General features: G+C 42.4%; 1 protein-coding gene across 2 annotated transcripts in view; it reads left to right on the top strand.

Annotated features, from left to right (window-relative positions):
* Positions 1-27,451, top strand: part of FSHR (follicle stimulating hormone receptor) — a 206,337-nt gene that overhangs the window by 131,812 nt on the left and 47,074 nt on the right. For both annotated transcript variants that reach the window (XM_003417611.4, XM_003417612.4), the window contains exons 3-4: positions 7,225-7,299; positions 10,297-10,371. In XM_003417611.4, the coding sequence (XP_003417659.2) occupies positions 7,225-7,299; positions 10,297-10,371 (150 nt within the window). The remainder of the gene's footprint in view (positions 1-7,224; positions 7,300-10,296; positions 10,372-27,451) is intronic.

A 27,451-nucleotide genomic window follows, 5' to 3' on the forward strand; every position in this document is an offset into this window, starting at 1 on the left:
GAAAGGCAGCAATCAATAACTACATCAGTTGGTTCCCAAACATTTGATCTCAGTATTCTTTGTATTCGTAAAAGTCATCAAAGACACCAAAAATATTTTGTTTATGTGTTTTATATCTATCAACATTCGCCATCCTGGAAATAGAATCTGGAAAGGATTTTACTTATTTATTAATCTACTTAAAAATAATAATAAATCCTTATATGTTAGCATAAATAACAGGTGTTATACAAAAAAACTATTTTTTCAAAATATATTAGTGAGAAGAGTGCCATTGCTTTACATGTTTGTAAAACTTTAAACATCTGGCTTAATAGAAGACAGATGGATTCTCATACCTGCCTCTGCATTCAATCTGTTGTGATATCACATGTCAGGTGGCCTCTGGAAAATTTCACTGTACACTCATGGAACGAGAGTGAAAATGATACCATAGTGTTATTATGAAAACAGTTTTAACCTCGCAGACTAACTGGATCTACAACGAATGATCTACAACATCCCTAGAGCTGCCCTCTCTCATACAACATGTGATGGTTAAGGTTAGGTGTTAACTTGCTAGATCATGATTCTCAGTGGTTCGGCAGATATTATGTAATCATCCTCCATCTGGTAAGCTGATGTTAGCAGCCAATCAGTTGAAAGGGGATTTTCCCTGGGGGTGTGGCCTTCATCCAGTATATATGGATGTTCTGACAAAGTTCACCCTCTCTGGGTCCTGCATCCAACTCATCATCTTTTGACCTCCAGTTCTTGGGATGTGAGCCAGCAGCCTACCACCTGACCTGTAGATCTGGGGACTGCCAGCTCCCACAGCCCCCATGAGCCATATCAGCCTGCTGTCTGATCTGCCCGTTTTGAGTTCACCAGCCTCTGCTACCATGTGAGTCAGGAGATGCCTCCAGCCTGACCACTGGCCCAGGAATTTGGGACTTGGCAGCCTCTACAACTGCATGAACCATTTCTTTGAAATAAATCTCTCTTTTTCGCTTTCTGTATATGTGGATAGATTTACATACATAGAGTTAGATTTATGTATATACATACATGTGGATTTATATATGTACATACATGTGGATCAATTTACATATATGGAGAGAGATACCCATACATATGTATTTATATATACACAATTCACTGGTTTTGCTCCTCTAGAGAACTCAGCCTAAGACACACCCTTACCTGTTGATTCCAAGGGAACACCACCACACTTTGAATTGCTCCAATTGCAAAGAAAATTCTCATTTCAACCGAATCTTTTGAAACAAAGAATGGTTTCAGAATTATGTACATCCTCTGGATGTAAAGCTTCCACATTCTACCTTCAAAGATCAGTTGAGTGAGCCCCGTAATCGTGTGTTGTCTTAGTCAAGTGAGGTATCTTAGTTTTCTGGTGCTGTTGCAACAGAAATACTACAAGTGGGTGGCTGTAAAGAACAGAAATTTATTTTTTCTCACAGTTCAGGAGGAGGTTAAAAGTCTGAATTCAGGCCACGGCTCTAGGATGTCCTTCTTCATTTATTTCAGCTTCTTTTGCAGGCAATCCTTGGATATCTTGGGTTTACAGATTCATCTGCTTCAATCTGTTGTCCGATAGCATTTGTCTTCCCCTTGTATGCGTGCCTCCGTGTCTAATCTCTTTTTATAACTCAGAAATGGATAAGGTTTAGGACCCACCCTACACTGGTATGACTTCAGCTGATTAATTGGTTACATTACATTAGCTTGCATTATGGAAGATAATTACATTGCATTATATTACATTGTATCCACAGGAATAGAAGTTAGAATTCCAACAACTATTTTGGGGGGACACAGCTCAATCCATAGTACCAGCTCACTTCTATGAACCTCCCTGGAGATAGTAACGGCTGTTCTAACTCTAACTCACTCAGGTACAAGGAAAATATGCATAGAAAAATACTTAGTCAAATTGCAAGCACCAATAAAACTGAAGTGTTATTATGTAACATTTCTACACTCCTTTTCCACATATTTAGTATTTAAAATGTTGCAATTTTTTATTAATTTTTCTTACTTGTGAGAAACTAAATCTGACTAGTACCTCCTCTATTTTATTCTTGCCATCAGGTTCTATTCCCTGGTTTCTGTTGCTATGATTTCATTTTATTGTCTCATGGGCTCCAAGAACCTTACTGCTCCATCCCGCTATCACAGCAGCCAAGGGAAAATTCACCCTTGCTCCTGAAGTAAAATTTTTAAAACAGAAATCATAGATACTGAAAGGGATGTTAATGACTATCCGGTCCATGAGTTCTCAACCCCAGCTGCCGGTTAGATTCACCATTACTTAGAGAATTAAAGGGAGAAAAGAATCAATGCCAGGGCTCCACTCCAGACTCAATTAAATCCAAATCTCTGTTGTGGATCCAGGCTTTGGAATTTTTTAAAGCTCCTCCAGATGTGTAACCAGGATTAAGAAACCCTGATTTAGTCCAACTATTCACTTTACATGGAGCTCTGATGGCATAGTGATTAAGAGCCATAGCCGCTAACCAAAATGTTGGCAGTTCAAGTCCACCAGCTGCTCCTTGGAAACCCTATGGGGCAGTTCTATTCTGTGCTATAGGGTTGCTGAGTCAGAATCTACTCGACAGCAAGAGAAATTCACTTTACAGGTGAAAACAGGTAGAGGAAGGGAAGAAAACAGGTAGAGGGGGAAGGAAAGTTACGTACAATAGCTAGAACAGAACTAGAATTTGAACATCACCTTTTAGCCAGATAATATGACCATTAGTTCTCTTAATTCAGGGTTCTCAAAACACATAGTGGAGTTTGCTTTCCTTCCTTTGGCTGCAATGAACTTTTCAGTCAACTTTATTGAGGTATATTTTATATACAATAAATTATATGCATCCATTTTAAGTTTAAAGTTGATTAGTTAAGCAAATGTATACAACCATGTTGCCACCTCCCCAATCCTGACATAGAACATTTCTATCACCCCAGAAAATTTTCCATACCTCTTCCCAGTCAACAACTCCCTAGCACCCAGGCGACAATAACCTGATTTCTGTCATTGTTTTTTTCCTATTTTAGGGCCTTATAAATGGAATCATACAGTGTGCATTCTTTCATATCTGGCTTCTTCCATTCAGCATAATGTTTTTAACATTCAACCATGTTGCATCAGCAGTTTGTTTCATTCCTTTGGTGAGTGACAGTCTACTGTATAGATATTCCACAGTTTGATTACCGATCGGGGGTTCCCAGGTTTTGGCTATTGCAGATTAATCTGCTATAAACATTTGTGCAAGTTTTGGGAGAATGTAGGTTTTCATTTCTCTTGAATAAATACATAGGAGTGAAATTGCTGGATCACTGGAAAGGTATATGTTTAATTTTATAAGAAACTGCTAAACTTTTCCAAAATGGTAGTACATTTCGCACTCCTACCAGCAAAATATGAGGGTCCCTGTTGTTCCACCTCCTGGTCACAGTAACAGCCAATATTTGTAGAACATTTCATAAACACCAATCACTCAACTACGTGCCTTAAATGTATTATCTCCTTTAATCCTTTTACCAATCTAATGAGGAAAAATTCTAAATAGTGGAAAACAGAGAGTCTTGAACTGTGTTGTAATGTCTGCCGGTGCCCCCTGGTAATGATTCTTAACTTCCTTCATTCCTGGAGGCTCTGTGGCAAGATCAGGAACAAGGTCACACTTCTGGGCCCAATACCACTCACTGGCAGCAGTGATGTTGGGATTTTACCTTTTCACCTCAAGAAAATTGCCCTTGAATTACTTGAAAGTGTAAGTCCCTTGCTATTAACAATATGGCAAAGCCTGTTTCAAGTTATCTGGATCTTAGGATGTTGCATTCAGCAGTACAGGGTCAAAGTTCTGATAAGCTAAGTAATTTTAAAATTCTAAATTATCATCACTGACTGCCTCCCACCCTCTTCCTCCAGGCTGGGTTACAACTCTTGGGGGCTTCCGGCCTGTGTACAGATTGACAGCCATTCAGAGAGTACTTAGAAAAGGTTTTCCTTTCATTCCTGAGAACAGCTGCATTGACTAGGCTTGAGCCGTGAAAATAAAAAAAGGCTTTATTGCATATTTTATGTGGTGCTAGAAAAGAATGGGGTAGAAATTCATGGCAATCCATGTGGCCTTGATAACAGGAAGGACGGTCCCCCAGCACCTCAGCGTTCCCCACTCAATGTTCCTTAGCAACAACCATACTAGTTTAAAATGCAGGAAGAACAAGAATCTCTGGGGCCTCTTCAACCCTCAGAGACCCATATCTGATATTTAGTAAATAAGCCCCATACTTGTTTTTGTTAATTGAAAAAAATTTTTTTTCCTCCGTCCCCTGACATTCCTGGCTGGGAATTCAGTGGTGTGTTTGCAGGGACAACAAGGTCACGCACTGAAGGAATCTAAACAATGGAGCTCCTGTACTTGATGGCGAAGGCTTGTTACTCCCAGTTCTCCAGGAAAAATTATCTCATTTACCCCTCATTTACAATGAAGGATCTGAGATGCAGACAGGTGCTCCGTGTGGCCTGGGAGGCAGGGCAGTGTTGAGAAAAGTGCCTGAGCTGATTCTGCAGAGAGACTACGCAGTTCAATAACAGGGCTGTCAGAAGGAATGTATGCATCCAAAAAAAAAAAAAAACCAAACCCAGTGCTGTCGAGTCACCTCGTAAATGGCAGACATCCAATGTTACCCAATGAATTGTGTCCCCCAGAAATATGTGTTGTAAACCCTCACTTCTATGCCTGTGGTTATAATCCCATTTGGGAATGGGTTGTCTTTGTTATGTTAATGAGACAGGATTAGTGTAGGGTGTGCCTTGAGCTAATCTCTTTTGAGATATGAAGAGATTAAACAAACAAGCAGAGATAGGGGACGAGAAATGCCAAGCCCGGTGAAGATAACACAGGAACAAAAACTCAAAAAAGACAAGGACCTTCCTCCAGAGCCGAAGAGAGGAAACCTTCCTCTTGAGCCAGCACCCAGAATTCAGACTTCTAGTTTCCTAAATTGTGAGAAAATAAATTCCTGTTTGTTAAAGTCACCGCTTGGTGATATTTCTGTTATAGCAGCATTAGATAACTAAGACATCCAATAAATGATTTAATAAATAAATAAATAGAGCTAGATTAGACTGGAACAAGATGGCTGAATTCCTCAGTGAAGTGCCTTTCCACCACTTTACACTGTTCACCTTCCCCCAACCCTCATCTGGCCAAAGGCTCCTCCACACACACACCCCAACACCCTTTCCTGTCCTAGAAGTAAAATCTGAACTACCTCCCTGCTGACATAGTGATTAAGAGCTTGGCTGCTAACCTGAAGGTCACCAGTTTAAATCCACCAGCTGCTCCATGGGAACCCCATGGAGCAGTTCGACTCTGTCTCACATGGCCGCTATGAATCAGAATCGACTCAAAGGCGATGACTCTGGAAAATTATTTTACAAGTGTTTCTTGGCTTGTTTGAATAACTTCTGGTTCTCTTTAATTAAAAAAAAAATAATAATCCAGATAAGGAAAATCTAAGAACATGAATTTGGAAACCGTGGTGGCGTAGTGGTTAGGTGAAAGGTCTACCCTTTGGGCAATATTAAGCTAAGACTTTACTACCTTGGGTGGTAGCCAATTTCTACTCCTGTTAGTGAACCTGGGAAATAACTTTGGAGGATCTGGCCTAATTTGCATTTAACCCCCCCACCTCTTCTGGTCCCTTCTCGGATGTCTTATTCTCCATCTATGTGACTCTTCCACTCAAGTCTTTTAAGTGTTTAAATAAATTCCTTCTTCTTCCACGGCTGCCCTTCTTCTCCTTCTCAGTCCTGTATCTCTTAGCAGCCTCTTTACCAGCAGGACAGGCGGAAGAGTAAAATAAATGGCCGATGGCCAGCGGGTTCTCTGAACACACAGACGCAAACCACCGTTATCCACGTTCAACTGTGAAAATTGTGAAGATTTAAATTTACAGAAAAAATCATGAAAGATGCTATCCTAGAATAAGAGGGGCTTCTCTCACACAAAATGTTTCCTATCTCATGGAGGCTTGAGAGAAATGACCCTGCCATCACCCAGTTGACAAGCCCCAGATGTCACCAGGGTCCCTGCCCATGGAGATAGTTGTTGCTTGCAATCACTCCCCAGGCCTTCTCTGTTGTCTGCATTCCAGTCCTTTCCCTTGATCGTGAGCTTTTCCAGCGCTCTTCAGCTGGATCCCAGACCCGCAGAGAAAGTATTTCTGCCTTGGCCAATTTGAATGCATGCCGCCTGTGAGATTTCCTGAGACGCTCTCAGCTGCCGCATTAAAACTGCATGACTGTCTTCCTCAGGAGGCCTAATAATGGCACGTTTCATCTGTGAGCCACTTTATAAACATTAACTGATCAAGCCGCCCTCGTTCCTCACAGGCTCTGGGCCTCTGCGTAGTGGACTTCATTCTCCACTGCACTCAAAGTACCTCAGGAGGAAAATGCTGGGACCTGAAGGATCTTCCCCGGGTATTTTAGACCAAGCCATCACTCACGCCAAAGGCTTTGCAATAATAAGCCCCACTTGGGTAATGACATAGAGGAGGAGGGGTTTAAATCCATATTTACTTAGAACAGACTGAATTAAGGTTCTCATCTCCCAGTGCCAGATTAGGAGACGGAAGCACTTGGCTCCAAGCTCTAGGGCTAAATTGCCAAACTGCAGCCCATGGGCCAAACGCAGCTGGCCTCCTGTTTTTGCAAATAAAATTATATCGGAACACAGCTACACTTACTCGTTTATAAATTATCGGTGGCTGCTTTTGTGTTACAGTGGCAGAGTTGTATAGTCACCAAAGAGACCAAATAGCCCACATAACCCAAAATAATTACTACATGGCCCTTGACAGAAGAAGCTTGCTGACCGCTGATCTAAGGAACTTAATGTCTGTTCTCATCCTGTAAACGCCCTAAATGTCTTTGAGTAAGTCTTTTTCCTCTCCGATCTTCAGTTTCTACATCTGTAAACTAATCATCTCTAAATTTACCCATTGTCTTGGGCTTTTTCTCCTGTTGTTTTGTAAGTTTTAGCACCTAACATATTCATTTTCTCTTACCATTATGACTGACTTGTATGAGGGTAAGGACTATTTCCTGTGCCTTATGAGTCCCTAGCACTATGCTCTGTGCTGAACCCTAAATCCGTTTATGGAAAGTAACTGAACTGATTTGAATTAAATTTGTTTTCTCTGCAGAGAGATCTCTCAGAATGATGTCTTGGAAGTGATCGAAGCAGATGTGTTCGCCAACCTGCCCAAGTTACACGAAATGTAAGCAAGAAACATGAGAAATCTGTTCACAACTGGTTTTGGCAGCAGCCTTAAAGTTCTCTTGTGTTTCTGGGAGGCTCCAAGCCTGCTCTGTCCTCAAATTCCTAGATCTTCCTTATAAGGTGTCACAGTTGGCCAAAAGATGCCATCATGTGTCTCTACCTGGTGACCCAGACACCAACCACAGACCCTCTTCCTACTACCACCCTCTCAGGGTTTCTGCTGAGTGGACCCAAGAACCTTGCCCCAAGACTATGAGCGAGTACCTCCATCCCATCCTCTCATCCAAAATTATTCCATAGCCAAAGACCAGAGTAAGTCCCACTTGATATAGCTGGAGTTGGCTAGTCCTAGTTTGAACGGTAGTCTATGCCATAGGCTCACTATGAAACCTTGGCCAGATACATAACCGTTCTGAAGCTTAGTTTTCTCATTGGTAAAACTGAGGGATGATAATTGTAAATTAGATTTAACAGAGCAGCTGCCATAGAGTAAGAACACCATTAATGATCCTTCGTTCTTCTACTACTCCAGCCAAATCTACTATCTCTTATTGATGTTCTGGTTTTACTTACATGTTAATACACAATATATCACTAGATCCACGTCTATATCATAGCAGTCTATAATTAAATTAATTTATAGAATCATAGAATGTCAAGGCCAGAAGAGACTTTAAGACTGTCTGGTCCAGCACTTTCCAAATAATGTTCTGTGGATCACTAGGCACTCAGGAAATTATTCAGCATTTAAAAAAAGAAAAAGATTCTATGGTCAAATAAAATTAGGAAACAGTGGGCAAATAAAGTTAGACAAGATCATTTACCATAGGAAAACTTCTCAGAGCCTGTAATATGCTTATATACACTTGGAATCTCCAGAAAGGATATTTTATTAAGGGTTTCTCAACTAATGTCATCGGAAGGTTTTGTGGTCTGTGCCTGTGTATGTACAAGGAGCATTTATTAATATCTGTCTCAGGCTGGGTTCTCTATTGGAGTGGAACCAGTGAAGCATACATATGTAAATACATATAGAAAGATTTATCTCAAGGAAATGGCTCACGAAGTTGGAGAGGCTGGCAAGTCCCAAATCCATGGGTCAGGCTCAGGCTGGAGGCTTCTCCTGACTCACGTGGTTGCAGGGACTGACAAATCCAAAATCAGCAGGTCAGGCAGAAGGCTGCTGGCTCAAGGCTTTGGGAAAGCTGGCAAATCCCAAGATATGCCGGTCAGGTGGCAGGCTTCTGGCTCACATCCAAGAACCAGAGGTCAGAGGATGATGAGTCAGGTGCAGGATCCAGAGAGGGCTTTGCCAGAACATCCGTATATATTGGATGCAGATCACACCTCCGGGAGAACTGATTGGCTTTCAACTGATTGGCTGCTCACATCAGATCACAAGATGGAAGATGGTTAGATAATATCCACCAAACTTGGCCTAGCCAAGTTCACACATAACCTTAACCATCATGACATCTTACAAAGTCCCCCCAGAGCACATTTAGGAAAGCTGATCTGAACCAACCTCCTAATTTTATGCATGAAGAATGAAAGGCACAGAGAAGTTGTGAGGCTTATCTAAGGTCACCCAGCCAAATTCACAGCAGGACAAAGACTTGAACGTAAATCTCTTGACTGCTAAATCAGTGCTTTTTTGTATATTTTTTAAAAATGAAGGTTCTGTGTCTAGCATTTATCAAATATCCACAGGGGATATATATATATATGTAAAATAGGGACATTCAGAAATGACCCTCGGTCTGTCCATTTTGAGAGTCCCCCTCCTTCTTCCTTTCTTACACTCACTCTGCCTCCCATCCTTTTCTTCTCCCACCCTGATTCTTCCTCCTTGTCACTAAGCTTTGGCAACTGAAGCCTTCCTCCCTCTTCCCATTGCCCTCGTGCTCATTCCTTTCTCCTCCTCTTGCTTGACTTCGCCTTACCCTAGTTGGGGACAGAGACCTGACTGGGCTCTCAGAATCCACAGGGAATGTCAGAGAAATGGACCAAAGGGCAGCCAGCCCCCTGAGCAGGGTGAAGCAGGCATGCCTTAATGCAGTTCAAAGGGCAGTGGAGCTAATGGGATGGCTCTTTCATCTCCTCCCTGCGTGGAGAGGTGCTCTCACCCCTATGCAGCAGCAACTGCACTTGAAATGATTAATTACCTGGTACTTGGATCTGGGTAGCCACAGGTTACTGCAACATAAAAGCTAATGAAACGGAGAGGAACTAATTAACATGGAGCATTTCTGCAGACATACATTGATCCACGAAAACGGGCAAAGGGCAGCCTCTCTCTGTTGGAATCCAAATGTGAACATGCTCACCTCCAGGCTGTTGATCAGGACACAGCACAGGCCAATATGGGGCAGAAGTTACCACTTCCCCAGAGCTGAGAGGGAGCAGCCTCAGTCTACAGCAGGAGTGGAATCAGCTGTCGCATTCCCAGCTAATGCTGGATTTTTGTGGCTAAAATCAAAGAGATACTGACTGTTCGTCCTTCAATCTTCATTATCCTTTACCTGTTTGCTCTCTTTTCCTTCCATCTTCTTTTACCCACACACCCTTTTTTCTTCCCTTCCATCTTCTTTTCATCCTCTTTTATTGTTTCTCTTCCTCTTCTCTCTGTGTCCAGACCAGACAAGAGTTCATTTCCCCATATTAGTCTCATCTCTATTTCTTAGCATCCTTAGACCCTGGGACATACCACCTGGTTAAAGATCCAGCTATGCTCAGGGTGAAATGACCCAGCTAGAGATTTGTTTGCATCTGATGGACAGGCCCCAGGAAGACTCTGACGATGAGAGTTGAGTGGGACAGGGTGGATATTTCATTTGCAGAGTTTAGTATAGCAAAAGGAGCTGCATACATGCTCAATATTTGTTGAAACAATGGATGGATGGATGATTTATCGATGTACTCTTTGGATAGTGTGGAAAGTTCTACAGTACTCCTTACTGTTGAGGTCATTTATGTGTTCTTTCCTCTTTTACAGTAGAATCGAAAAGGCCAACAATCTGCTGCACATTGACCCTGCGGCCTTCCAGAACCTCCCCAATCTGCGATATCTGTAAGAACTAGTGTCTTCTGGAGCCCTCTATGATAGAATTGTGCATTCCTATTTTAGCAAAATGCCCACTCACCACTCTGGGCATTAATTGCCTTTTATCAATGATGGGGGCAGAAGTGGGGGTGATGAGATACTTGGTGGTAGGTTTCAGTTTGGTTTAATGAGTGAATTCCACTAATATAATTTCACTAATATAATTTTCATTTGCTAAAACAGACATAATAAGGAATGTCGTTTGCATTAATGGAACTGCCACACGGACCTCTTGCAGAATTCAGTCCTAATTGAGTGTTAATGAGATGCAGACAAATGTCTGCTAGTGTTTAGCTTGTGACCTTGACCTCAAAGACATTGTGTCTCTTGTTCTGCATATATGCATTTTTTTGATAGATTATAATATTTTATTTTGTAAATTTTAGTTAATAACAGACATGGTATTTTGTCAGCAGAGAGATTCCTGGTGTTTGAGCTCCATCCCTTGGGCCTGCTCCCATCAGCAAAATCACTGTGCTTCTTCCACTCAAATGACTTTCAGGTTTGGTAAGAGCTCAACAGGACCCTGTGTTATATAATGGAGCCCCACGAAATAACAGTTCAAAATTTAGACTCTTGGAGTCATATTTTCCAGTACCTCTTGCTAGCTATTAATCATGGCCAAGGACTTAACCTCTTAAAGTTTATTTCCTCTATCAAGATACTAGAGATTATGATGCATGTGTATCTGTTATATGGTATGCAGTAATGATGCATAACCAGCAACCATTTATCATTTGTAATCTGTGGGCCATCAGATGAACGGTTCAGTTGATCTAGGCTACATTTGCTTGACCCTAGCTAGGCTCATACATCTGTGGTTAGTTGGTAGGTCAACTAGGCACTAGGTGCCCTGGATGGCCTCAGTTGGGATGACTCAGCTCTCCTCCAAGTGGTTTTCATTCCCAGCAGGATAGCATACACTTGTTCTGGTGGCAGTGGTGGGATTCTAAGGAAGAGCTGAAGCTTGCAAGCCTCTTGAGACCTAACCCTTGAAATAGTACACCGTCTCTTGGGGAACATTTTATTAGCCCAAGAAATTCATCAGGCCAGCTCAGATTCAAGAGGTAGAAAATAACTCCACGTCTTTTTTTTTTTGCTCTAAGGAACAGGAATTTATTTTCTCACAGTTCTGGAATCTAGAAGTCCAAATTAAGGAGGTTGGCAGGGCTATGCTTTATCTTCTAGCTTCTAGAGGCTGCTAGAAATTCTTGGTGTTCCTTTGCTGCTTATAGGTTCATCTGCCTCTGCCATCACATGGCATCTCTTTTCCCCCTGTGTGTGTCTCCCTTTCTATAAGACACCCCTCAGAAGGGATTAGGTTTAGGACCCACCCTACTCATTAGCATAACAAAAGAAAGACTCATTAACATAGCAAAAGAAAGTCTCTATTTCCAAACAGAGCTGTAATTACAGGTACAGGGATTAGGACTTCAACATATCTTTTAGGAGACACAATTCAATCCATAACACCTTGTTTTGTGTCTTGTGTCTTGTGTCTTGGGTGTGCTTGACAGAAAGCCATGCACCAGGGACTGGTTGTTTGTCTTGGTTACTACAAAACCCCTGAACTGGGAAAGTTGCAAGTTGTAATGCTGACCTTGTGCTTATACGTCTAGAATGATATAAAAGACCAGTGAGAAACTCAGGTAATGGTTGGTTCTCCGTGTCTAGGTGAAGTACACATACTTCGGTGCCATCCCTCGTAATTGCACTGTCCTTCCCCCTTGTGAATGAGAAGGGCACTAAGAACTTGCATGCATAGGTGTTTGCTAGGGCTCCTGAGACTGAAGATGCTATGGGCGTTGATCTTCTGACTCGACGGCAGTGGGTTTGTTTTTTTTTTTTTTTTGGTTTATCTTCTGTATGCAGCCCTGGTGGCACAATGGTTAAGAGCTCTGCTGCTAACCAAAGAGGTCAGCTGTTTGAATCCACCAGCCACTCCTTGGAAACCCTATGGGACAGTTCTACTCTGTCCTATAGGGGCAGTTCTACTCTATCCTATAAGGTCGCTATGAGTTGGAATCGACTAGATGGCAACGTGTTTGATTTTTTTATTTTTTGGTTTTTTATCTTATATATAGCCAACTCTGCTCAGAAGCTAGGGCTATGATCTTTTCTTATTTCAAGCTCAGGAATTTTGCTCCCATAATCAATTTCATTCTTTAAGGACAGGTATCTTATGCTCTCTGCAGAGCTAACCCCAGGCTAGGCTCGTAAAACTGGAGGAAATGTGGAGTGACAGAAAAGGCACGGGACTTAGAATCGGGAAATCCAGGGCTTCATCCCAAATTCACCATTTACTAGCTGCAAAACCTGTGTCCAGTCACTGGAATTCTGACATGCACATGAATTCTATGGGCCTCAAAGATTTATATATGAAAATATTCTGTAAACCACAATGTGCTAAAAAGCATTAATAAATGTATTAAGTATTTATAGAGTGATTATTTCTGCCCAACTCATCAACGTCTACAAGTCCATCCTCAGGAAAATTCCAATAAGTATTGAATAGAGAGTTCTGGTGGCCACCAAGATTTTCAGAATTTACCTAGAGTGTTCAGTATGGGTTGAAAAAGATGAGTTGGAGACATGCCTTTGCAATGAGTGGAGCAGTATAAAAAAGAACACTATACATGGAGTCAGAAGGACTAAGATTCTAGGTGGGACACTGATATCTATTAGTTAGGTAGCCAGTTGCCTTCTCCAAGCTTCAGTTTCTTTATCTGTGTATTGGGTTGTTGTGAAATCTAAATGAGATTACGCTATTAAAAAAAATTTTTTTTTGCAAATTGTTCTTAGTACACATACTATAAATAACTATAAAAAAAAATACAAATATAAAATTATTAATGCCTCTTACCCAGTTGGAAACCCTGGTGGCATAGTGGTTAAGAGCTACGGCTGCTAACCAAAAGGTCGGCAGTATGAATCCACAAGGTGCTCCTTAGAAACCCTCTGAGGCAGTTCTACTCTGTCCTGTAGGGTCGCCGTGAGTCGGAATTGACTCAGCGGCAACGGGTTTTTACTACCCAGTGGAAGCCCTGATGGTGCAGTGGTTAAGAGTTCAGCTGCTATGTAAAAGGTCAGCAGTTCATATCTACCAGCCGCTCCTTGGAAACCCTATGGGCCAGTTCCACTCTATCCTATAGGGTTGCAACAAGTTTTTGTTTTTTCTGGTTTTTTTTTTTTTTTTTTTTGGTACTACCCAGTCAATTTCCTTCATTCCTTCTCATTTTTCTCTTTTCCTCTCCACTACCATCCTTTTCATTCTCTCTATCTCTCATTTCCTCCCTCCTTCATCTTAAAAAGTCTCTGAGTGGAATGTGGGGGCCACAGAACCTGCAGAGGCAACTCCTGCACATATTATCACACTTGGGTAACACAAAGCTGCCCTTGCAGAGAGTAGGCCCCAGAAGAAACCACCTGCTCACACATAGGCTCTGTAGCCCGTGATAATGACATGCCTGAGGATGCTGGATTGGAGGCTGGAGCATCAGGAGTGAGGAATCATTGTAACATTTAAAATTAAGGGATCAAGAAATTGACTCCATTATCGGCCCCTGCCTCTTGGCCAGCAGCATTTCTTTTTAATAATAAGGACCCTCCACCCTCCCTCTGAGGAACTTGTGAGGGTGTGGGCATGGAAAGCACAGGTCTAGATGGGAGGAAGGCGACTTGCCAGAACAGAGGAGACAAAGCATGACTTTGAGTCTAGAAGAGGCTGGAATCTGTGATGTTTGTCATCACACCCAGCCACCCTTGGTGTTCTTTTCTCCCTTTGAGGTGTCGATTAGTCTTCAGTTTCACCTGGTTCCCCCTATCAAGTTCACACAAGGTTGAGGGTGAAAGGTTCTAGCCACATTCTCTTCTGAGAGGGGGTTATTAGTATCATGGCATTTTAAACCTGCTCTTTAACTAGGGAAAGGAAATTAGTAAGGAGTTTGGAGGGATTGTGTCATTATCAAAGGATTCTTCTTGATTGCTATGAGAAAACAAGGTCGTATTTAATTCTAGAGTGTATAAAAGCCATTGGTGGTTCAATGGTAGGGTTCTCATCTTCTGTGCATGAGACCTGGGTTTCATTCCCGGCCACTGCACCTCCTTTGCAGCTACCTCCCATCTGTCAGTGGAGGCTTGCATGTTGCTAAGATGCTGAATAGGTTTCTGCAGAGCTTCCAGACTAGGACAGACTGGGAAGAAAGGCCTGGTGATCTACTTGTGAAGATCAGCCAGTGAAAACCCTATGGATCACAAAGGTCCAATCCACAACCAACCGTGGGGTCGCCATGAATCGGGGTGGACTTGATGGCAGCTAACAACAACAGCGTATAAAATCCTTTCACAAACATTATGCAGCTCTCCATCAGGACGTTGTGACTAAGACTTGCCCATCGTAAGCCTTCTTAAGGCATCTCCTTGCCCAGGGTGGACCCTCCCCCACTTATCCACTTGTCCTGGGTGGGAGCACATCCTGACCCTGGGAATTAGAGCAATTCTCCTACCAGCACTGCATCTGCTCAGGGCTCAGACCACGGCTCTCTGAAATATTTTCCAAAATGATAAGAGAGATCACCTAAATTCACAGCCGGTCCTCTAATCTGGAGGGTTATATTGTGGAAACAAAACCCAGTTAAGCTTCCAAGTCCTTCCTTGCTTATTGGTTTCTGAGCCACAGTCATAAACAGTTTCATGATCCAGCAGCCAGGCATAGGTGGATGGCAACGATTTCAGATATTCTTTAGAATGATGAACTGCTTGCTTCAAGGCCAAGAAAACACAAAATGGATGACTGGATCCACAGGGAACCAGTAGGATTGAGTTGTTTTTTTCATAAGTCAGGATAAATGTTTATCACCACAGCCACCAAAGCAGGAAATTGCAAGGGTTAGGAGTGACTTGACTTGAGCATCCTAATTGCTACACACACATACTCAGAAATATCCTTCTGTAGTTCTCAGCGTTGATTCCATTTCACACCAATCATGCGATGGCACGGAATTTAAGACAACTAGAAATCAGAGCTCTTCATCACTGCCTTCACAATTCACTGAGGAACCTGAAGTGGTTTAGGAAGAAAAAAAATTCATGAATAAAGAAAGGTACTTTAACTAGAAGAATATGCATCAAAGATTCATTTGGGTGTTTTCTTTTTTTTTTTTTTTTAAGTCAATATTGTATTTGAAGGCAATATTTCTTTCTCTACTGCTCTGCCTTCCTGGAGCTGACCTTTTGTGCACGGAAGATTATCTATTGATCTGTAAATAAGGTTTACACACTCTTCTCTTGCCTTTGCATCCTGTCACAGTAATTTGCATGCAGCTGGATGCTGCTCTTTGCTACTCAACAAACCATAACTCCATCTTGGCAAACCTTTCACCCAGCTGGGTGGGCCTGCATCTCCCACCCCCCACTGACAACCATCTTCCCTCACATAAGACCCCGTCAGGCCTCTTTGGGTTGCTGCTAATAACAACTACATCACCTGTTCCCACCATTTGGGGGCAATTCCAGGAGATCTGTTACCAGGACTCCTCTCAGCAACGCAGGCTGTTTCCTCCCATTCTTCTCCCAAGTCTCTCTCTCTTTTTTCTGGGCTCTTTTCATTTGGTTTGGTGAGAGGAATGAAAGTAACTTTTTGGATTACATAAATTGAATCATTTCCCGGAAATGGGACAGCAAGGGAGCAGAGTTAGGGACCGAGGAGGTAGCTCAGAGTAGGGAGGAAGCCCACAGGATCAGTGCCACCCACCAGGGCTCAAAGTTTGGCTCCTCCCCTTGTTAGCTGTGTGACCTTGAGTAAGTGGCTTAGCTTCTCTAACTCTCAGCTTTTCTGTCTGCAAAACAGGAATAATAACATTACCTACATTATAGGATTGTATTAAATGAGCTGATACAACTGAAATGCTTAGAAGAATGCCTGACATCTGGAAAATTCTCAATAAATGTTAGCAATTCTTGTTAAATTCCTGATCCTGTCATTTACTAGCTAAAGAAGCCCATGCAAGGGACTTTTCTTCTCTGTACCTAAGTTCTCTCTTCAGCTAAAAAAAAAAAGAAAGAAAATATCTACCTTATAAAACTTCTGCAAGGATTAAAGGAGATACTGTGTGTAAAACCTCTGGTAGACTGTCTCAGTTAAACTGGTTGCAATCAAGCGGTGTGTCAGAGTAGAACTGTGCTCCATAGGGTTTCCAATGGCTGACTTTTTTCAGAAGTAGATTCCAGGTCTTTCTTCTGAAGCAGTTCTTGCTGGGTTCAAATCTCCAGCCTTTTGGTTAACAACAAGTGCGTGAACCATTTGCACCTCTCGAGGAAAGCTGGCACATCGCAGAGGTACAATAAAGGTTTCTGATATGACAACCGTGATGACTATGATGGTGGCGATGGTGGTGATTATGCCTCTTTCCTCTTCGAATATTCCTAAGGGTCTGAAGGCCTCTTTGACTGCTTGTTTCACACAGAATTCATCAGTTATTGTTCAAAGATGGAACTATATCATTCGTGGTTCTCAAAGGGCAGAGGCATCCTTCTGAGTCCCTCATATAGGCAGAAATGCCCTTCCAACAAGCAGAGTTAATTATCTTACAATGTTCTGGTGGAAAGCTCCTAACCCTACCTTTTAATGCTTGTTTTCAAGGCTAAAAAGTTGATACTGACTCATAGCAACTCTATAGGCCAGAGTAGAACTACCCTACAGGGTTTCCAAGGCTGTAAATCTTTATGGAAGCAGATTACCACATTTTTCTCCCACAGAGCAACTAGTGGGTTCGAATTGGGGACCTCTCGGTTAGTAGCTGAGTGCTTATCCACTGTGCCCCTAGGGCTTCTTTTTCAAAATTAGAGACCCACAATCTCCCTCTCCACTCTCATCCAAATTAATTCCAATTCTGCAAACAGACAGCTGGGTTGATAATGCTTCCCATTTTTACGTTGATTTGTTGTCTAATACTTTTTAACATACTTTATTGCATTTGAACCTCACAGCAAACTGTGGCGGTAAGTGTTTACATTTCATAGGAAAAGTAAATTGACTAATTTAGAGTTATAGGCCTTTCTGACAGGAATATACAATGTCCCTATCGATTGAGCCACTCTGATACTTGAGTGTTCATCCATGTTCAGTTCTAGTAGAGTTGGAGAAAGAGCTCTAGTAGAGTCCATTTTTAGAAGTCATGGTAGCCATATGCATGGTGGACAGGACTAGTGCCTCCCATTCTCCCCTTATCATTTTGGGTATGAATTGGTGAATTAGTAGGAACTCATTCAGTCAGTCGGCCATTCAACAATTATTTGTTAAGGACACACTACATCCCAGGCTTTGTTGTGGCTATTAGGCGTACGACAAAAAATAAGACAGGTGAAGTGTCTGCCTTCACAGAGCTTATCCTTTAATGTAGGAGATGAATGACATTGGGTAATGTCAAGCAGTGTGATAAGCACTATCAAGAAAAATAAATCAGGGAAAGGAGAGAGTCTTGGAGAAAGGATGGTGGTGAAAGGGTGGAGAGGAAGGATTTGTGAGAGATATAGGAGGCATATATGGGTGATTCTTCACCTCAGGGAGTTCAGTCTTATGCATAGAAGACTATCATTCATTAACCCGTAAAAATCAGAATATATCTGTAGAACTGAGTGCCACTGGTCACGGTTAAGAGGAATAACCCAGTGCCCTCAGCTGGCTTAGTCAGGGAAAGCTTTTTTTGGGGGGGGGGGGGAGGGGGTTGAATGAGAAGGGGACCTTAGCTAGAACTTGAAGGATGATTTGGAAGGGAAAAAAAAGAAGGGGGTGCAAAACAGAGGTGTTTAAGTGCTAGAATGAGAAAGCAGAGTAGGCAGAGATTTTTGGTGTCCCAACTAAAAACAGGGTTGTAAGCTGGGAAGGAATGTGACTATATTTGGATGGACTGGGTTGAACAAGATGGAAAAAAATTGCAACAGACCTTTAGGGGTAATATAATAGGAAAAAGTAAGATACACAAGATTCCTGAGCAGCACAGGGACATAATGACAATTTGGAGTATAGCTTGACCAGTAGCAGGGTACAAACTATGCCCAAGGGAGACCTACTAAGGACAGTTGCCATAGTCCTGTAAGGGTGGCACCAGAGGAAATAGAGGAAATAGAAAGGCATTGTTCAATGGGAGATTCATTTCAAACAAAGAATCACTGGCATGCAGTTCACTTCTGGGTTCAACATGGATCCAAGTGCCTGTAGTTATTTTTGCCCACTCGCCTCCAATAACTCCCAAAGCGTCTCTCACCCTAACGCTTCCCCTAAGCACCTCCCACACAGATCATCGCTCAGATGACACTCATCAAGATTCACTCTGGGCCAGAAGTCACCCTACACAGAGGCTGCGATTATTGGGAAGAAATTATTAGCCATCTCCCTGGCTGTCAGTGTTGTCAGGATCGAAGGATGTTGCTATGACAACAAGGATGTTTGGGCACAACAGAGATTATGCGATGGCTTCTTTCATCAGTGATCTGTCTGGCAAAGCCAACTTTGCCTGCCATTGCCAACTTTGGGAAAACATGGCTAGGTTTTCCTTCTGGAACTTTGAAGCTCAGGGATGTGACTTCAACCTGAGCATGTCAGCTACAGGAGGGCAAAGATTCCCTCTTGTCTGAAGGACTGGATGAGGAAGATGGCCAAATTTGATGCCACTAGCCTTTCTCTCCCCTCAGTGAGCTCCAGAACTCCAGCAACCCCTTTCAGTGCTGAGATCCTGTGAGTATGTCAAAAAATGTAAACCAGCAGCAAAATACTTCTAGATTAAATACAGCAGAAGCTCAGCTCAGCTCTTGGAGCCAAAAGAGATGGTCACAGGAAACGTTCCTGCCATTTCAGTCCCTCATAAATGAACACAGCCAGCCCACCAGAGCCTGAGAGGCTAGCCAAGCTGGCTGGGGAGGGACAAATCCCAGACTGGGCTTGCATCCAGGCATGGGCAGAGTGAGAGAGAGTGGGATCTGAATGGACATCAGGTGAAGCCCGCCCCCATGGAAAATAAACTGCTTCTTCTTACTTCACTACTGTGGACCCAGTGTTGGGGACTTGGGGTATTTTTGTCCCTACAGACTCTTTTAGATTTGTAATTATCTCAGAGAGAGGCCATACATGGATAAACAACAGCCAACACAGGAACTATCAGCTGCCGCCTCCACAGAGATGGGCTAGCCTTGGAAGGCAGGGATGGGCCACAGGAGGTGGGCAGTGCAAGGGGCGTGGAAAGGAGGGAGGTGTCGTCCGAGTAAACCCTAGTTACTACAGTCCACACTACTCCAAGGTGAGGATGGCATTTTCTTCATCTCTAATCCCCAGCACATGGCACAAAGGAGGGAATCAATTATTTATTTATTTGTTTTCTTTTAGAGGAACCAAGTTGAATCCATGGTAATGGATTCCATTACCGTGGAGTCTATTCTAACTCTTAGCAACACTATAGGACAGAGTAGAACTGCCCCATGAGGTTTCCAAGGAGTGGCTAGTAAATTCAAACTGCCGACATTTTGGTTAGCAGCTGAGCTCTTAACCACAGCTCCTCCAGGGCTCCAACACTTGTTGAGGGACCCATTTTTTTTCTTGCTACCTCTTATACATTGAGGAAACCCTGGTGGTAGAGTGGTTAAATGCTACAGCTGCTAAGAAGGTTGGCAGTTGGTACCTGCCAGGCACTCCTTAGAAACTCTTTGCTTTAGTTCTACTCTGTCCCATAGGGTCGCATGAGTCAGAATTGACTCGACAGCAATGGGTTTGGTTTGGTTTATTATACATTGAGTTGTTTCCCCAAAACAACTGAAGTCCTAAACCCTGTACCTGTGAATGTAACCTTGTTTGGAAATAGGACTTCCTTTTGCTATCAGTTAAATTAAGGAAATCATACTGGAATAGACCAAAAACTAAACCCGTAGCCGTCAAGTTGATTCTGACCCATAGCAACCCTATAGGACAAAGTAGAACTGCCCCCTAGGATTTCCAAAGAGTAGCTGGTAGATTCGAACTGCTGACCTGTTGGTTAGCGGCTGAACACTTAACAGCTGAGTAGGGTGGGTCTAATCCTAGTCTTTTCTGAGTGGTGTCTTATAAAAAAAGAGAAGGACAGACATGGAAGCAGAGACACACAGGGAGGAGACAGCATGGAAGGGTCCACCTACAAGCAGCAAAGGAGTGCCAAGGATTTCTGGCAGCCTCCAGAAGCTAGAAGACAGGCACGGAGTTTCTATCTCATTGTCCTCAGAATGGATAAACACGGCCAAGGCCCTGAATTCATACTTCTAGCCTCAGAAAAAAAAAAAAAACTATGAGAAAATTAATTTCTGCTCTTTAAAACCACTCACCTTGTAGTATTTTGTTATGGCAGCCCCAGGTGACTAAGACACTGCCCTCAGTCTCCCCTCATTTGTGTTGTCTGTTGCCTTCCACAGGTGTGTTCTCAGGCTGTCAGCTCCCTCCAGAAACAGGCATGGTCTAGCCAAGTGGCCCAGATATTCCCAAACTCTTGATTTGTCCTCTGGGAAGGGCATTGGCTTCCCTGAAGGCATGGCTGCAGGGGAAAGCATACAAGGCACTCACCCAGCCTGATGAGCTGGTTCAGAACAGGAGAGCAACACAAGGTGGGGGAGATGCCAATGCCAGTTCCACTAACATTCACTAGAGTAAGGGGCTGTCTCCGATTCATCGCTGGGCTCCACAGAGAGTGGGGTCTGCCCACAGTAGGCCCCATGAGAATGTGGGCCTAGGTGCGACTCTTTCTGTTTGGATGGTGAAAGGGGAGCAGCTGCTGTTTTTAGGGAAATATCTCAGGGCGTTATGGAGTGTGAAAGTTGAAGTGACAAATACTCTAAGGAAGAATATTTTCACCCTCAGCAGACTTTGCAAAAATGTTCTACCACAGTTTAATCATGAGCTCACCCCCAGCAAACACCCCACAAATAATGTCTAGTTCAGGAAGCAGTCAGTTTCTCCCTCATGAGTTTGGGATTCAGAGACAGCAGGGCTAGAAAGAAAGAGCGGGATGTTTGGGACTGTGCAAGGGAGGCAGCTAGGCGGCCACCCCCACAAAGTTCACCAGCACAGTCTCTCTGGACGTGGCCAAAGCTCCACAGTCAGTGGACACAGACCCACTCAGACACTAGGAAGAGGAACTATTCTCTTTAGGGGAGAGCCACAAGGGTCAGATCCCAGCCCTGGTCCTGGTTGTGAGAACTTGTCACCAAGTAACATGACCTTGCTGGGCCTGAAGTAAAATGGGGAGGAACAAGTCTGCCCTATCTCCTTCAAAAAGCTACCGTGAAGTAGAGATGGGAAGGGGAGGGGGAAGAGGGGAAGGTGGGGATGAGAGGCAGGTGTGGAAGGACCTTGAAAGTTAAAAGCAGCAAACACGTGCTAGGACTGCTGATTGCACAATGGGATGCTGGGTGGTAGGGGAATGGGTAATAGGAACCATAATTTAAAAAGCATTTTTCTATTGAATTAACACACTTAATCTTTGCCAAAGTCCTGTGAGATCTTCATTGCTGGTTCCATTTCACAGATGAGAAACTTGAGGTTCAGAGATGCTGGCTGGAATTACTCAAGCTCACAAAGTGGGTTAAGAAGTTATCTTGAGGGCGGAGCCAAGATGGCAGACTAGGCAGACGCTACCTCGGATCCCTCTTACAACAAAGACACGGAAAAACAAGTGAATCGATCACATACATAACAATCTACGAACCCTGAACAACAAACACAGATTTAGAGACGGAGAACGAACTAATACGGGGAAGCAGCGATTGTTTCCAGAGCCTGGAGCCAGCGTACCAGTCAGGTACGGCACAAGCACAGAGAGCGGCTCCACCCCCCTGAACTAACCCCGGGAGGGGAACCAGCTGGTTCCGTGGGCGGCGTGGGACGCAGCCGGTAGGAGAAGTCCCCGGGAGCCAGTGACTGGTCTTGGAGCAGGAAGAGCAGCGTCCCAGCCAGGGAACCATCCCGCCGGGATTTAGACTGAACACAGGTACGGCATAAACACGGAGAGCTGCTCCACCCCCCTGAACTAACCCCGGGAAGGGGCCCAGCCGGGTCACGCGGGCGGCGTGGGACGCAGCCTATAGGAGAAGTCCCCGGGAGGCAGCGACTGGTATTGGAGCGGGGAGAACAGCGTCCCAGCTGGGACACTCGGTCACGGCACAAGCACGGGGAGCTGCTCCACCCATCTGAACTAACCCCGGGAGGCGGCCCAACTGGTTCGTAGGAGCGGCACGGCCACGCAGCTGGAGGGACGAGAAGTCCCCGGGAGGCAGCGACTGATTTTGGAGTCGAGAGTGCACCGCCCCAGTAGGGGAGCCTTGACACTGGGCGTGGGGCTGGAAGCGGAGGATCTGACCGTGACTCCAGCGGGCCAGACACCCCGGGGGCAACCTCCACACAGCCAGCACACATAGGCGACGCGCCCCGCGGGAATCTCAGATATAATAGTCATTCCAAGCAAGACAAGCAACTCTGGCTATATTCTGAGGTGCTACTCTCCTATCTCTCTGTTCCCTTCCCCGCCCTCCCCAGGCGGCTTCATTAACATCCGAATAGCCTGAGCCAGAGGAAGAACTCTGATACGGATCTTACTGCATTTTTTTTTTAGCAAATTTTCTGGAAAAACTAGTTTCCCAGTGATGGCTCAGAGACAACAATCCATATCAAACCACTTAAAGAAGCAGACCATGACAGCTTCTCCAACCCACCAAACAAAAGAATCAAAATCTTTCCCAAATGAAGATACAATCCTGGAATTATCAGATACAGAATATAAAAAACTAATTTACAGAATGCTTAAAGATATCACAAATGAAATTAGGATAACTGCAGAAAAAGCCAAGGAACACACCGATAAAACAGTTGAAGAACTCAAAAAGATTATTCAAGAACATAGTGGAAAAATTAATAAGTTGCAAGAATCCATAGAGAGACAACATGTAGAAATCCAAAAGATTAACAATAAAATTACAGAATTAGACAACGCAATAGGAAGTCAGAGGAGCAGACTCGAGCAATTAGAATGCAGACTGGGACATCTGGAGGACCAGGGAATCAACACCAACATAGCTGAAAAAAAATCGGATAAAAGAATTTAAAAAAATAAAGAAACCCTAAGAATTATGTGGGACTCTATCAAGAAGGATAACCTACGGGTGATTGGAGTCCCAGAACACAGAGGGGAGACAGAAAACACAGAGAAAATAGTTGAAGAACTCCTGACACAAAACTTCCCTGACATCATGAAAGACGAAAGGATATCTATCCAAGATGCTCATCGAACCCCATTTAAGATTGATTCAAAAAGAAAAACACCAAGACATATTATCATCAAACTCACCAAAACCAAAGATAAACAGAAAATTTTAAAAGCAGCCAGGGAGAAAAGAAAGGTTTCCTTCAAGGGAGAATCAATCAGAATAAGTTCAGACTACTCAGCAGAAACCATGCAGGCAAGAAGGGAATGGGACGACATATACAGAATACTGAAGGAGAAAAACTGCCAGCCAAGGACCATATATCCAGCAAAACTCTCTCTGAAATATGAAGGCGAAATTAAGATATTTACAGATAAACACAAGTTTAGAGAATTTGCAAAAACCAAACCAAAGCTACAAGAAATACTAAAGGATATTGTTTGGTCAGAGAACCAATAATATCAGATATTAGCACAACACAAGGTCACAAAACAGAACGTCCTGATATCAACTCAAATAGGGAAATCACAAAAACAAACAAATTAAGATTAATTAAAAAAAAAATACACATAACAGGGAATCATGGAAGTCAATAGGTAAAAGATCACAATAATCAAAAAGAGGGACTAAATACAGGAGGCATTGAACTGCCATATGGAGAGTGATACAAGGCGATATAGAACAATACAAGTTGGGTTTTTACTTAGAAAAATAGGGGTAAATAATAAGGTAACCACAAAAAGGTATAACAACTCTGTAACTCAAGATAAAAGCCAAGAAAAACGTAACGACTCAACTAACATAAAGTCAAACACTATGAAAATGAGGATCTCACAATTTACTAAGAAAAACGTCTCAGCACAAAAAAGTATGTGGAAAAATGAAACTGTCAACAACACACACAAAAAGGCATCAAAATGACAGCACTAAAAACTTATTTATCTATAATTACCCTGAATGTAAATGGACTAAATGCACCAATAAAGAGACAGAGAGTCACAGACTGGATAAAGAAACACGATCCGTCTATATGCTGCCTACAAGAGACACACCTTAGACTTAGAGACACAAACAAACTAAAACTCAAAGGATGGAAAAAAGTATATCAAGCAAACAATAAGCAAAAAAGAAGAGGAGTAGCAATATTAATTTCTGACAAAATAGACTTTAGACTTAAATCCACCACAAAGGATAAAGAAGGACACTATATAATGATAAAAGGGACAGTTGATCAGGAAGACATAACCATATTAAATATTTATGCACCCAATGACAGGGCTGCAAGATACATAAATCAAATTGTAACAGAATTGAAAAGTGAGATAGATACCTCCACAATTACAGTAGGAGACTTCAACACACCACTTTCGGAGAAGGACAGGACATCCAGTAAGAAGCTCAATAGAGACACGGAAGATCTAATTCAACAATCAACCAACTTGACCTCATTGACTTATACAGAACTCTTCACCCAAGTGTTGCAAAATATACTTTTTTTTCTAGCGCACATGGAACATTCTCTAGAATAGACCACATATTAGGTCATAAAACAAACCTTTGCAGAGTCCAAAACATCGAAATATTACAAAGCATCTTCTCAGACCACAAGGCAATAAAACTAGAAATCAATAACAGAAAAACTAGGGAAAAGAAATCAAATACTTGGAAAATGAACAATACCCTCCTGAAAAAAGACTGGGTTATAGAAGACATCAAGGAGGGAATAAGGAAATTCATAGAAAGCAACGAGAATGAAAATACTTCCTATCAAAACCTCTGGGACACAGCAAAAGCAGTGCTCAGAGGCCAATTTATATCGATAAATGCACACATACAAAAAGAAGAAAGAGCCAAAAGCAGAGAACTGTCCCTACAACTTGAACAAATAGAAAGTGAGCAACAAAAGAATCCATCAGGCACCAGAAGAAAACAAATCATAAAAGTTAGAGCTGAACTAAATGAATTAGAGAACAGAAAAACAATTGAAAGAATTAACAAAGCCAAAAGCTGGTTCTTTGAAAAAATTAACAAAATTGATAAACCATTGGCTAGACTGACTAAAGAAATACAGGAAAGGAAACAAATAACCCGAATACGAAACGAGAAGGACCACATCACAACAGAACCGAATGAAATTAAAAGAATCATTTCAGATTATTATGAAAAATTGTACTCTAACAAATTTGAAAACCTAGAAGAAATGGATGAATTCCTGGAAAAACACTACCTACCTAAACTAACACATTCAGAAGTAGAACAACTAAATAGACCCATAACAAAAAAAGAGATTGAAACGGTAATCAAAAAACTCCCAACAAAAAAAAGCCCTGGCCCGGACGGCTTCACTGCAGAGTTCTACCAAACTTTCAGAGAAGAGTTAACACCACTACTTCTGAAGGTATTCCAAAGCATAGAAAATGACGGAATACTACCCAACTCATTCTATGAAGCCACCATCTCCCTGATACCAAAACCAGGTAAAGACATTACAAAAAAAGAAAATTATAGACCTATATCCCTCATGAACATTGATGCAAAAATCCTCAACAAAATTCTAGCCAATAGAATCCAACAACACATCAAAAAAATAATTCACCCTGATCAAGTGGGATTTATACCAGGTATGCAAGGCTGGTTTAATATCAGAAAAACCATTAATGTAATCCATCACGTAAATAAAACAAAAGACAAAAACCACATGATCTTATCAATTGATGCAGAAAAGGCATTTGACAAAGTCCAACACCCATTTATGATAAAAACTCTTACCAAAATAGGAATTGAAGGAAAATTCCTCAACATAATAAAGGGCATCTATGCAAAGCCAACAGCCAATATCACTCTAAATGGAGAGAACCTGAAAGCATTTCCCTTGAGAACGGGAACTAGACAAGGATGCCCTTTATCACCACTCTTATTCAACATCGTGCTGGAAGTCCTAGCCAGGGCAATTAGGCTAGACAAAGAAATAAAAGGTATCCGGATTGGCAAGGAAGAAGCAAAGTTATCAGTATTTGCAGATGACATGATTATATACACAGAAAACCCTAAGGAATCCTCCAGAAAACTACTGAAACTAATAGAAGAGTTTGGCAGAGTCTCAGGTTACAAAATAAACATACAAAAATCACTTGGATTCCTCTACATCAACAAAAAGAACACCGAAGAGGAAATAACCAAATCAATACCATTCACAGTAGCCCCCAAGAAGATAAGATACTTAGGAATAAATCTTACCAAGGATGTAAAAGACCTATACAAAGAAAACTACAAAGCTCTACTACAAGAAGTTCAAAAGGACATACTTAAGTGGAAAAACATACCCTGCTCATGGATAGGAAGACTTAACATAGTAAAAATGTCTATTCTACCAAAAGCCATCTATACATTTAACGCACTTCCGATCCAAATTCCAATGTCATATTTTAAGGGGATAGAGAAACAAATCACCAATTTCATATGGAAGGGAAAGAAACCCCGGATAAGCAAAGCACTACTGAAAAAGAAGAAGAAAGTGGGAGGCCTCACTTTACCTGGCTTCAGAACCTATTATACAGCCACAGCAGTCAAAACAGCCTGGTACTGGTACAACAACAGGCACATAGACCAATGGAACAGAATTGAGAACCCAGACATAGATCCATCCACGTATGAGCAGCTGATATTTGACAAAGGACCAGTGTCAATTAATTGGGGAAAAGATAGCCTTTTTAACAAATGGTGCTGGCATAACTGGATATCCATTTGCAAAAAAATGAAACAAGACCCGTACCTCACACCATGCACAAAAACTAACTCCAAGTGGATCAAAGACCTAAACACAAAGACTAAAACG

Source organism: Loxodonta africana, chromosome 26, assembly GCF_030014295.1.
Source record: "Loxodonta africana isolate mLoxAfr1 chromosome 26, mLoxAfr1.hap2, whole genome shotgun sequence".
Lineage (NCBI taxonomy): Eukaryota > Metazoa > Chordata > Mammalia > Proboscidea > Elephantidae > Loxodonta > Loxodonta africana.